This window comes from Arachis hypogaea, chromosome 14, assembly GCF_003086295.3.
Source record: "Arachis hypogaea cultivar Tifrunner chromosome 14, arahy.Tifrunner.gnm2.J5K5, whole genome shotgun sequence".
Classification (NCBI taxonomy): Eukaryota; Viridiplantae; Streptophyta; class Magnoliopsida; order Fabales; family Fabaceae; genus Arachis; species Arachis hypogaea.
In genome coordinates, this window is record NC_092049.1 from 20335699 (window position 1) to 20349601 (window position 13903).

Genomic DNA, 13903 nt, shown 5'->3' on the forward strand with positions numbered 1-13903 from the left:
AGGTGGTGGCTGGGAATTTCCATATGGTATCTGAAGTTGATTAGAGGAATTAGCCACATTTGGTTGAAAAGACGTATCAAATCGATGATAACAGTTCCAAACCACATGGCCAGAACGACCGCATAGTTGACATTGGGGTCTTTGATTTGTGAATCCAAACCTCCCACCTCCTCGAAAGCCTCTTCCACTTCTACCTCTTCTTGCTCCTCCTCCTCTGTTGAAGTTGAAGGGTTGAGTGAAGTTGGCCATCGGCATAGCTAATCCAGGATTCTTGTGTCTGTCAAGCATATTTTCAAATGCCAAAAGGAAAGATTCAGCCTCTACAACCTTGAAGGAGCCCAATCTTGACATTACCGAAGCGTTGTAGACAGTGTACTCATCTGGGAGACCATCAAGAATAGCTTGAATATGGTCATCCTCATGAACTTGATAGCCAATTGCAAATAGAGAATCTACTAGTTTTCGAATTTGAGCAAGATAATCAGGTACGGTGCCCGTCTTCTTCACGGACTTGAGCTGCGATTTGAGGCTCTGAATGCGAGCTGAGGATGCGGCGGTGAAGTAATCATCAATCTTTTTCCAAACTAGATGAAATCTGGTGAGATGTATGACCTTACTTTTGAAGTTAGTGGTCATGGATGCCACGATCCAAGTAGTGAGGGTTAGGTCTCGGAGACGCCATTTCTTGAAGTCCGCCGATTCGGTAGCGGTTTTCTTTGCCTCATCTGTAACAAATTGAGGAGGAATCTTCGCTGGGTTTAAGTGATCTTCCAAATCGAGACTCTGGATGGTGAGTAACGCGAGATACCTCCAGGTTGAATAGTTGTCTTCATTCAATTTGTCAGCTATGACAGTGAGGGGTTTTTTGGTGGTGGAGTCGTTGAACTCGATTTCCATAGTGAAACGAAAAAAAAATTTCAAGAACCTAAGCTCTTGATACCATATTAGAATCTTGAGTAAGAAGAACTTGCAAATGAATATTAGAGAATGAGAGAAGAAGATAAACTTGATAGATTGAATATGATAGAATGAATATTAGGAAACTCTGTTTCTCCAAAGAGTAAAGTTATTATATATAGCATATACACAAGTCATCCCTTATTAGGGTAGAAAGACTAATCTACCCTCTAACTAATCATAATAGAATAGAAAATTAATTCACTACTCTAACATGCTTCATATAGAGATATGACTATTGAACTAACTCACTTTGAGAATTTCTAATGGTTATAATTATCGCATATTTGTCAATAGGATATTCTCAAGATGAACATAGTAATAGAGTTTTCTTTGAACTGCGACTGTCATAGTAATTAACAATGTATTTATTATACTTTGATTTCGGACACCTAATATCCTAAGGTACTAGTTGAATGGATATTGAGTATGATTTAAATACTTGTAGAATTAATGATTAGTCAATAAGAAATCCGTCAACTCTCGATAAAGAGTTTGAGCTTTATGATTATAATGACTGAGATGAATAAAACATTGGCTAAGGGAATTGAATGAATGAAGAAATGAGTTTCTTAGGTCATTCACAGTTCATTATAATAGTAACAAGTTAGAGTTTGACAATTAAACCGTACTCTAAAGGTTAACCAAGAGCTGGAAAGATGAAAGGAATTATACTTTGTTCTTTTGGGGTTCTTAGTAAAAATAGATTACTTCAAACTATCGGGTCGTTGAGGAGTGTTGCTAGACGCCAACCTTGATTGGTAAATTTAGTATGACTAATTTACTATCCGCTTAGTATTGAACCTATGGAGTCACACACTAACGAGTGTTTTAATCTTTGCTGTAGAATTATTTAATTATTATTTTAATTTGATCAAATAAATAATTATATTAATTCAAATGAATATTATTATATTCTTTGCTGGCACCAATAATATAATAATAATATGATAATTGAAAATATTAAATGAAATTTAAGAATAATTAGTTATTCTATTCTAAACTTGAATTCTAAATTTGGATGAGATCCTAACTGATTCTGTTTCAAATTAAATTATGATATAATTCATAAATTTAAAAGATTCAAGTTTAAAATAGTAAGATATGATTCAAATTTGAATTGAGATTCAAATTTAAAATCAATAACAAATTTCATAAATGTATGTGAGCCTGATTCTTGGAGAAGAATTTTATAGCGTGCAAAGAGTTGCAAGAGGTTTTTTAATTTAGATCAGATGTCAATTGGTTAAGGAGTTGACAGCAAAAATTGGTATCGGTATGGATACGTATAATACTTTCGTACCATCGAAAGAAAAAATGATTTTTACTAGTGTATACACAGATATTTAGATCTGATGTATATATTATTTATTATTAAAATAAAGTTTAAATACAAAATAGATCTTTTAAGATTACTTTATTACTTCCGCTGCTTGTCATGAACAACGTGTAATCCTTCACAAAGACTATGTTACTATGTATAAGGTAAGAATAATACCAGAATATTTGGATAGAAACCAATTCAAAGAGGACTCTCACATGGAAAAAAGAACGACAGAGACAGGTAGGATTTATTAATGAACCAAAAAGACCCACCTCACTTCGCTTCCTTAACTAAAAAATGAAAAAAAATTAAATAAATACACAATCAATTTTACAAAATGATGCACCAATAATGAGCATTCACATTTACATTAATTAACAAACACATATCCATTATACAAAAAATTAATAACAATGAACAAACCCAAATGAATTACATAGAGATACAAAATTTAAAGAATATAAGAGAATAATAATGGTGTGTAACAAACAAATATTTGAGTGTTTATGCACACTACTATACTAATAATACACACACACATATAGATATATATGGTGATGATATATGTAAGATTGAAATAACGGAAATTCGTCAAGGTTTTGGTGGTTCTTCTGCAGTTTTCTCAGCTGAAGTTGTTGCTGCTGCTGCTTCAGCAGGTTTCTCTTCTTCTTTTGCAACTTCTTCAGCCGATTTTTCCTCAACTGTTTCTGGTGCAGATGATGATGTTGGATCTAACGATTCAGTTTTCTCCTCTGCCTCTTCCTTCTTTTTTTCCTTTTCTTCTTCTTCAACCACAATTTCCCTCTCTTTGACACCACTTGTTTCTTCTGTTGTAGTAGTAGGAGGGACCTCCTCAGCTTTCTCTTCAGTGACTATGAAAGTGGAAACTTTCTCAAACACAAAGGAAACTGGGCCTGGAACCAAGGCTGGTCCAAACTTGGAACATGCTTCACTCACTGGCTTTGATCCAGGGAAATCTGATTATTCAGATAAATAAAATTCATTGTCAATTAAATTAAATTAGATCACTCTCTTTCTTCTATAAAAAAAAAGGGGCTAAAAATACATCACCAATTTTAACAAGCTCTTCTAGGAACTTTTGGACTGATGTGGAGTTCTTCTTTAATCCTGCTTCATTAGGTTCTTTTACCAAACTCTGTAAAGTGATGATGTGAAGATAGTTAATTAGTAAAACACTTGTTCAGTGTATTGGTCAAATATGTGTGCGCGTGCATGTTTTATATGATCATACCTTCACTTCAGCTGATGAAGCCTCATATACTTCAGTTACTTTTGTTTGAAGTTCAGTCTTCTTTTCTTCAAAGGCTTTGTTGTATTCCTCCTAATAAAACAAGCACCAATAAGCCATAACACGTGAACTTCTGTTGATTTCTTGACAAATAAATACCATCAATCATTTATTATATGCTTAATGATATCTAATGTTACGGATGTAGAGCAGTTGAACAAAAATATAATGTTACATATATTATTTAAGGTTTAATTTATAATCAAAGCTAATCAGTTAGAAGAGAAACTAACCTTGGAGTCATCAAATAACTTGGAAGCTTCAGCAGCACCAGATTTCTTGGTGCTATTCTTATCAAAAACCTTCTTGATCTTTGGAAGCACCTTGGATTTCCAATACCCCATCTCTTTCTTTCTTTCTTTCTTTCTTTCTTTCTTTCTTTCTTTGGGGTCCTTAACAAAATCAAACTATCAAACTCAATGCAACACTGTTCCAGCCACTTGTCCCTCCAAATTAAGCCACATATATAATATAATTTTTTAATTCTTTTATATATATATATATATATATATCACTCTCCAGCACATAATCAAACATAGCTACATTTAAAACACATATACTTCCAAGTTCCAACCAAACAAGTAGCCCTTCAAATTCCAGCCTAATTACGTGCATGACCGCTTTCCCATTCAAGCAAGCCAACTTGCTAATACTCAAATGACTTTACTGCCCTTCCATGTCGGACCATGCAACTAGTATCATACGTAAAGATCAAACATTATTCAAGGACACAACTGTAAATTCTCAGCTATTTTATTTTTTTGAAAAACAAATAGAGTTGGGTCTAACAGATATGATTGACATGCTTCAAAGACAGGGTGTTGGTGGTAAATATGTGGGGAGCCACAGGGGTATAAAAGGGAACAAATGTTTTTGTGAGGGGAAGTGACAGCTGGCAATCAACTCATACCATAGGTGGCAAATATCATATGTGGGGTCCCTGACATTTTGTATTTATGTCATCTATCATTTTTTTAAATTTCTTAAAATTTTATTAATTTTGATGCCATTGATGTTGATCTGTGACACAGTTTGGCTGTGTCAATTTAAATTGTGTACGCATAGTGCCATTTAGGACAAGGATGAACCTGTGCTAGCTTCTGATATGAAACTTGGCACATGGCTTCGCTGGTTCTTGCAATCACGCCTCCAATGAATTCAAATTCTATTAAAAAAAATTGAAGGTTGTTTGCATACTAAGGCTTGGACTAATCGGGGGGTTAATTACGACAAGGTAACCAACTAGCTAAGAAAAAAAACAATAGTACACAATTTTGTGGCGCGTTAACTGAAAAGAACTGTTTTAAAACGAAACTTGAGTTGAAGGTATCTTTCCCATGTGGGGTAGGGATGTCCTTTTGTTTTCACTTTCACTAAAACTATAGTGACTTCTGCTTGCGGTTTGAACAAGAGGGACCCTAATTGACTAATTCATATCAAATAACGGTAATGTTGCCGAGCATTGAAAATAACAGTTATGTAATAGTTAGGTAACATTCTCCTTGATAAGAAAAGGCAAAATGATAAAATGAAGGTGAACCTGGTTTAATTAATAATTCATTTATTACTATAAAACATTATGTTTATACTTTATATCATTATTCAATAAGAGTAGGTACGAATTTATTGGCTAAATTTTCCTTGTAGCTGCAATCATCATCAAACAAAATTGAATTCATAGTAAAATGAAAACATACATTCAACTCTTCAAGCAGCATCAGTATAAACACTGTTCCTAATCTAATTAAGAAGGTAGTTAAGTTACATATATGTCTGTCAAATGAAAGGACCAAATAATGGAGGAAATTTACTTAGGCTGTGTGCCCCTCCTTGGTGATAAATTTTTTTTCTAGTTACAACTTACAAATACATCAGAGGGGCACTCACAATTTTCCAACATATTTCAAGGAACCAGCTTATAAAATAAGGAATCCCCAGATCACTGCAACAATATGAATAAAAATAACTTCTTAGTTCTCACATCATTATGCTGTCAATCAATGTAATAATTAGGAGCCACGGCTAAAATTCGATCATTTCTAGATACGTGCTCTGGAGCCGCACCTTCTGCTGCTTCTTGCATCCCATCATCCAGCACTATCAAATAGCCCTCTCTTCGGATTAAACTCTGCAGTACGTGTTTTACATAGTTAACGCGCCACATCCATGTCCAAAATAATTGTGTTCTTGTTTGAAAGCAAAGTAAATGTAATTCTTGGAAGGGTGTAGACAAATGTATACCTCTATAATAGCTTTGAGTCTGGAAAGTTCTGCTTTAACCTCCTCCATAGAACTGTAAGCGTTTTTCTCATTTTGTTGGTCTACATACCATTGAATCAAATCTCGTTGCCTTATTCCAGCCAACCCAGTTCCTGCAACATTCACAAGTAGCATAAATTTCAGTTTTCAGTATAATATACTGTTACATTGGACACCATATAATGGCTAGTTATATTCATAGCAAAAGTTTCTTTGTACAAATAACTATTAGATGTAGAGCAGACAAAGGCATCCAGAGCTTCAGAACTTGATTGAAAGGTATACAGTTCCTTTACCGGAGCCTAATCAATTGAAGTAAATATTCAATAACAAATAGCAAACATTTCAAGTCGCACCTTGTTGCAGAACAGTTTCTTCGTGCTGTCTAAGATGCATGATGAGTGCCCTGGTCACTCTCTGAAAGTATTCATCACTTATGATTAGTTTCTTCGGCTGGGGGTTAGATCCATCTGCTGCATTTTCTGCGAGAGTTGAGGCAATGATTTAAGCTTAAAAGCTCTTATCACGATAGAAGTCAAGGTAAAATGATTAGTGACATCTCACCATTTGTTCCAGCAGCTTGCTGGGTTGCCTCTTGACTACCAGCTTCCCTTTTAATATCAGCCCCGTCATCTCTATCATTATCATTTCTATCACCATCATCACCCTGGTTCTCTTCTTGAAACTCAGATAGATCAATGTCACCAGACTCCACACTGCAAGGGGGAAAAAGTAAAAATAATTTGAAAAAATGCAGTTAGCACAAAAAAGCAAGCTCATAAAATAAAAATTAGAAAAAGGGTATTTGTCCTACCTTATTATGGATGTTTTCAGCAGCTTCACTGCTAGGTTAACATGTTGAGGTTGCACCTGTTAAAAAGACATATTTAGACCAGGGAAGAAAAATGTACCAAGTTAAATACATTAATAATAAGCCTCCCCCAAAATCACCTGATTTTCCAAATGACATCGTGCAATGGCTTCAGACAGCCTGATTAATGCCTCCAACTGCCTAACTGTCATACGATATGCAACCCTACTCCCAGGATTTGTATCACCTCTGCGGAGAGCAACATAAGAGTCTACTAGTATTTTTTTGGCCTCTGCCGTAAGCTGCATTAATCAGGCTTAATAAGTAAGAATCATAAGGAAAAAATTATCTCGATTCAGGAAAGCATCTACACAAGACATCAAACCTTTGGTTTGAGAGTTTTTGCATAAGCTATATAACGCTTCAGTTGCGCTGTGGTGAATGTCGGAGTAAGAGCCTCTTCACGCTTTTGATGAACTCTCACAATATGATGAGCTATGTGGTAATCTGTCTGATCGTCTGGATCATCAATCATAACATATACAAGATCAAACCTCGAGAGTATAGCAGGTGGAAGAGCCACATTGTACTGAAAAAGATAAATCAAAGCAATTAGGCTACGTTGTAAGGCAGATGAGTGCCACAATGATCCATGCATTTCGTAAATAATTGGCAATCACCTTAAGTGGTTTAGACTTGTCATAGCGTCCCCCAGCAGGGTTGGCAGCGGCAAGAATAGAAGTGCGGGCATTAAGTGTTGCTTGAATTCCTGCTTTTGTGATACTAATTGTTTGCTGTTCCATGGCCTCATGAATTGCAACCTTCAAACCAACCAAATGAGATCATTTCCAATCCATGACCATGCAATGCGAACTCAAAAGCACGTGCCTAAGGTCTTACCTGATCCCTGATCTCCATCTTGTCAAATTCATCAATGCAGCAAATGCCATTGTCTGCAAGCATCAATGCACCAGCCTGAAAAGAAGTTTTCACGTATATTAGGATAAAAACATAACAATCAATTATATTGATTAATGCATCACCAGAACATATCAAGAAAATAGCCTCCACATCTTGGTTCTTTCGTGGCTAACTTGGGCATTGCCTCTCAGCCATGTTGCATGTAATTATAGCAATCATGCTACACTTTATGCAGGTGGCTCAATGTACAATCCTCTTTGTGACCATGCATACAATTTGGCAAGCCTAGAATTCCCAATCCAAGATAGGTAGAAAAACTTTTCATGTGCCAGCACACATGAGAAATGAGAGGATGCACATTCTAACTATACTTTCTGAGTGTGTATGAAACATATTTTTTTCCATTTTAAATGTCCTTAAAACATGCCACTCAAACACAAATTACAACAAATAGTACAGGTTTCAAATAGTTGTGAACTTAAAAATATCTCCCAGAGAAACCCTGTTGACCTCATATGAGACCATAATTACTTTCTAAACCCAGAAGCATAAAATAGTTATGTCATTTACCTCAATACAAAACTCCCCAGTTTCTGGTTCTTTAGCAACTGTTGCAGTCAATCCAGCAGCAGATGATGATTTCCCAGATGTATAAACAGATCTTGGAACTATGCCTGAAGTATACCTAAGATAATAAACAAGCATATACAAGTCATTCAATCTGCATAAACTAGTATAAAAGAATAGGCAAAAAAGGAAAAAGAAAGTACTTGAGAAATTGACTCTTTGCACAGCTGGGATCCCCAACAATGCAAACGTTTATATCTCCTCTGAGGTTGATGCCTTCATGAGTTAATTTGTGGACACCGCCCATAAGCATAAGAAGGATTGCTCTCTTTATGTCTTGATGACCAAAAACAGTTGGAGCAACACTGTTAACAAGTTTTTTGAAGAAATCTGGAATATTCCTCATTCGTTGTATTTCATCCAGCTCCTGTGTCTGTAAAACCACAAACCAAATACTTTATTATTTTTTCCAGATACTATGTAGAAAATGGACCAAATATATCCATATGCATTCATGTAGTGGGAAATGATGGACCAGGTTAAGAACTTCACTAGACAAAGGGAAAGAGAGAACAATCAACAGGTTGCAGATATAAAATAAGTATAGGTCATGTCAGAGAAATACAGTGGGTAATAGTGATTAACCTAAACTATCACTTGATTAACGCAAACATAAATAAATAGTTGCAATCAACGATGAAAAAACTAGTCCTTGAAATGAGCATCCAATGTGTGTCATAATGGAGATAATAGTTCTATGCATTGGAGACACGGATATGACCAGATGGCATGATCATGAAAGACAACTTTTAAAATGGCAAGAGATAGTGCCCTTAGTTTCTTTTTTCATCATTAAAAAAATGGTATTTTAAAAATTAAAACAAGCCCAAAACTTGCGTGTGTTTCTCCGTGCATTTTGCATACAAATGTTTGTCTTCAATTTTGAGTGGCCTATTCCATATTTTGCCTCCCCAGGTCAGAGTTGAAAGAAACTTTCAAATTAAACACAAATGGGTGTCATACAAGGTATAACATGGAGATACTAATGGTTTGCTTTATTGTACCAAAACCGTTACAATATAAACAAAATCAAATGTAAACCAGACGGTGATATAACAGCAACGATAATGCACATAGATAAAGAGAATGCTGAACTAACAGTAAACTGCATATCATCATCATCAGACTCCTTCTTTCTATTTCGGATGTCAGCATCTCTTCTACCATCGCAAATCTGAAATAAACCATTTAGAAGAATCATCAACAATCAGAATAAATGAAAACCCAAGAGTTGCAATTAACAAGCCACACCAAACTAACCTGAACGGAGTTGGCAATAAATGCTAGGCGATAAGAGAGGTCTCTGACTCCAAGGGCCCTAAGACCCCTAACACCTTCATTTCCAGCTGCAGGACCCTTGCGCTGAGAACCTTCCCGGCGGCATTCTGATCTCTCTCCAGGGGACGCCAATGCCAAAAGATCAGGAATAACAATTACAGTTCCTGTGAAAATCACCCTGAAAGAGAACAGAATATGATTATATCGAATTCCAACTGAGTTTTTACCACAATTTGGCTAGTCAAAGCAAGTGTTGGGAAATATAAGACTCACGTGTCACCAGCCCTGGCCTGTTCCACAATCTCATGTCGAAGAATAACATCCAAGGACCTAGGCAGCGACCCAGCAGGTATCTCTTTGGAAGTCTCTTGCATCCTGACCCGTTGCCAGTCAGCAAATTTGCTCTCTTGGCGCATCAGTAGCCATCTTGCTCGTTTGTTACAGGTTGGAATCGGGCAGATTGTGGGCTGCAGTGCCATTACATTAAAACAAGAAGAGTCATATATAGATATCAAAATCAGCAGCAGACAAAACGGCATTTATAATGTATCAATAGTTAAAGGTAATAACTGTTGTTATTATCTATTAATCACCTCGGTATACTTGAATTCTTGTTCCACATTTTTTATAACCCCACCACACTCTAAGCACTTGAATGTTCCCTGGATAAGCTCAGGACGAACCTCACTTGTCCTGGTTACTACCCCAGTCACGGATACTAGTCTTCCAATTTCTGATGTGGCCAGTTCCCTCAATCTGCAGTTGAATCAACAAGCTATATAACCAAAAATACTTGGAAGATAGAACTGAAGTACAAAGTAACATAAATATAAAAACAAGGGAAATGATAGAGAGCCTTCTGAATTTATTTTTTTGGATCACTTTTAGCCATCAACCCAATTCTATTTAGCCAAGTAATTCAACAATATCCTTTAGTCCACACTTTTAAACCTTGATAGCTAATTGATGGCCATCAACAATAAATTTTGATAGCCCTCTAGCATTTTCTGCAACTAAAAGGTTTTTTTTTTAAAGAATATAGAAAATTGGAATGGGGAATTCACACACCGCTTAACGATTGGAAGGTTGTAGAAGGCAATATTGATGTCTTTGTTGGGGTTATCATCAGATATGAAGGTCGGCTTCAGTTCCGTAACGAATCTCTTGCAAGCATTCTTCAGATAAGGCTCAAATCTACCACCAACAAAAAAAAACAAATAAAAAAGTATCTCAGTGCCCTAAAATCATACCAAAAAAACTAGGGCTCCAACAATTTGAAAAGGAGAGAGGAAAAACCTCAAATATTCATCAGAGATAGCTTTCTGGAGAAGGTCACTGAAAGTGATGACGTGTTCGAAATCGATGAACATTGTGTTGGATTCGTTGGCCCTCATTACTTCTATCTCCGCCTCATAGTGGAGCTCGTTCCGGTTCCCGGACCTGAAGCTGATTTTCCAGTTTTACCCCCGCCAGAAACAAAAAGTTAGCATCACAACATCACTGAAGAAGAAGAAGAAGAAGAAGAAGAAGAAGAAGAAGAAGGAGGAGAAGAAGAAGAAGAGGGTACCTCTTGAGGAATTCGAGGAAAGCGTTCTCGACCCTAACGGCTTTCTCATCAACCAAAATCCCACCGTAAGCTTCCATTTCTTTTCTTCTTCTTTTCCGGTTTCAGTGGTGTAGTGAATCTAGCGAAGGAGAAGCTTGTAACTTCGGCGCTGTTCTCAGTAATGCTGGAAATGGTAACCAATATGCACGTTCGCGCTCTTCTGTGGCGGGAAAATCAGAAGTGGGCCCAACGATTTCCCGCCAAAACCCCTTTCCTCTATAGGAGACGCTTTTGACTCCCATGTTGGGCTTTTCTGGGTTTAGGAAAATCGTATTTCAAGTCTTGTCCGGCTTCTTTGGGCCGACAATGGGCCGTTGAACACTTCATGATTTTCGACCTCTTTGTATGATTGTGCCACAATATTTCTTCTCTCTTATATTTCTTGAATGTTGTTAGGCTGGAATTGGTTATAATATAAGCATGACATATTCAAATAGGAACATAAAAATATAAAATTATGTTTAATAATAAGATATAAATAAAAATATTATATTCAAAAATATTAATAAGAGATTTAATTTATTTTTATAAATTTTTATAATTATATTTTTTATTATTATATTTTTTAATTTTTTATATAAAAAATTAGAATAAATTAAATTTTCATAATTTATTTTAATTTATCATTAAATAAAATATAAAAATATTAATTTTTATATTTTAATTTATTATACTTTATTTTTAGTATTTTGTTTTTTTTTATTTTATTTTTAGAATTAAATGCAGTCTTATAATTGCTTTGTTTTAGACCTTAGAGTGAAATCAATTGATCACTATTCTTTATTTATGTGCACGCTATTTGTTATAAGACTCTGCAAATCAATTTATTTAGCTTTTTCGAATGTGTGAATTGACTCTCAATTTAACCTTTTTGTATCCATGATTGCTAACTAGATTAATACACTTCCAAAAAAGTTTAGGATCTAGGATTATATGGTATAAATAGTTCATTTTTCAAGAGGTGTTCAGACAAAGCATTTGTCCACACACTATGATAAACCAATGCATCTAGATATAATTTTTGTTCATAAACATATAAGATTGTTAACAATATTTGGACTAAAAAATTTAGACATAGAAATAAGATGAGTGATATATTTTAATATTATAATTTTTTTGTATTTTTTTAAAATGGTGAGATATACACAAATTATATCCGATTTATGTTTAAAAAAATCTAAAAATTTAGAGTACATAAATTAGATTTGTGTACTCCAAAATTTTTTTATTTTTTAAACAATCTAATTTGTGTATCAAAAAATCTGACAGTCCAATTTTTATACCTTTTACAAATTAAATAGTTCGATTTTAGCTTTTCACACCATATATTTACGTGAAACATTCATACACTTTACAACTACATTTTACACCATTCTTCTTTCTATGTTTAAATTAAAAAATGTAATATTTGTGTTCATATAATATTATTTTAAGACTGCCCGTTTCTCCTTTATCACCATGGATAGAAACTTGCAGAGATTTGACGTGATTATTACCACATATATGTTTACCCTATTATTACCTATTGGCATTTCTCTGCTCCATATTGATTTTCTTATTTTCTCTCTCCTTCTCTTTTCTCGATGTTGCTTAGTAACAATATCTTTGTCATTAAGGACGATAATAATGCTATGTATATTTTTAGTCTCTACTCCTCTAGCATGTTACTATCAGATCCAAATATGGGATTACTAGTCACCACATTGCACTAATCACACTTACAAAAGGAAGCTACACATATATATATATATATAGATTTTTATTATTTCTTCTCATAGTTATAAAACTCTAAATAGTTTACTTGTAAGTAAATATTAAAAATATAAATTTTATTTTTTGTGTGTAATAATTTATCAATCATGTTAGAAATATATAAAAATCAGTTATTAATATATATATATAATAAATTAAATAATATATGTAATATAAATAGATAAAAAATTAATTTTAGTAACTAATTTTAATATATAAATAATATTTTTTATTATTTATTTGTTATTATTAAAGTGTTAAATAAAAGTTAAATCTATAATAAATTAATATCTAATTTATTGGACTAAAAAATACTGCAAAACACCAAAAAATGAGAATTTGTTAGCCAACATTTGTACTCTTTCGAATAGAAGAAAATCTTCAATATACAAAGGAATTTGGCTATTGCATAAATAATTAAATACTTAAAATATAGCGCAACAAATGAAAAAGCAATGTAAACTTTATTATTGGATGCACCCTAGATAAATGCCTACGCGTACTGTACGTAAGATAACATCCAAAAAAGCTTAGGCAAATAAAGCTTCAGCATTTAATAAATACTAATTGTGGATCAACATAATTAAATGCAAGATATATAGAAAGTGATGTCCATATTGTCAACTATCTGATCCATGGCATATAATTCTTTGAGCGAGGACGAGGATATTTGCTCATTATTAATAGAAAAATTTGTACCAAAGTTAATCTTATCTCATCCCATCATCATTCCCCCTTATTAGATAAGGGTCAACTTTTGCATATATTAAAGTAAGGATAAAGTTGATTTTGGTCTGGAAAGAATATATACAAATTGCTTTGATTTTTTTTGAAAAATTATATTTTAATTTAACTTCTGAAAAATATACATGCCAGTTAAGTTATTATATTAGCTTTGTAATCCTTAAATATCACATACTATGCTAAGAATTAATAGGTGGTTTTTTATCTTATACATCAATAGTTATCAGTAAAATATCAACAAAAAATTAACAAAAAAGCTTAATTTAACTAATGTCTAGATATAATTTTTAGAGACAAAATTGAATGTTAAATCTT

General features: G+C 33.9%; 2 protein-coding genes across 2 annotated transcripts; both read right to left on the reverse strand.

Annotated features, from left to right (window-relative positions):
• Positions 1–2609: 2609 nt before the first annotated feature.
• On the reverse strand, positions 2610–4206 carry LOC112741777 (plasma membrane-associated cation-binding protein 1). Its single transcript, XM_025790876.3, has 4 exons — positions 3824–4206; positions 3534–3623; positions 3353–3437; positions 2610–3258 (listed from the first exon to the last, which is right to left on the reverse strand). Exons 1-4 carry the CDS (start codon positions 3932–3934, stop codon positions 2873–2875), a joined length of 672 nt encoding a protein of 223 aa, XP_025646661.1. The 5' UTR covers positions 3935–4206; the 3' UTR covers positions 2610–2872.
• A 1043-nt stretch (positions 4207–5249) lies between these two features.
• Positions 5250–11294, reverse strand: LOC112741778 (DNA replication licensing factor MCM6-like). The gene is made up of 18 exons (XM_025790878.3): positions 11054–11294; positions 10783–10932; positions 10555–10680; positions 10080–10242; positions 9760–9953; positions 9469–9664; positions 9308–9382; positions 8352–8581; positions 8152–8266; positions 7561–7635; positions 7341–7481; positions 7046–7249; positions 6801–6962; positions 6664–6719; positions 6414–6565; positions 6206–6331; positions 5832–5962; positions 5250–5718 (listed from the first exon to the last, which is right to left on the reverse strand). The coding sequence occupies exons 1-18, from the start codon at positions 11128–11130 to the stop codon at positions 5584–5586; spliced, it is 2508 nt and encodes an 835-aa protein (XP_025646663.1). The 5' UTR covers positions 11131–11294; the 3' UTR covers positions 5250–5583.
• Positions 11295–13903: the final 2609 nt, after the last annotated feature.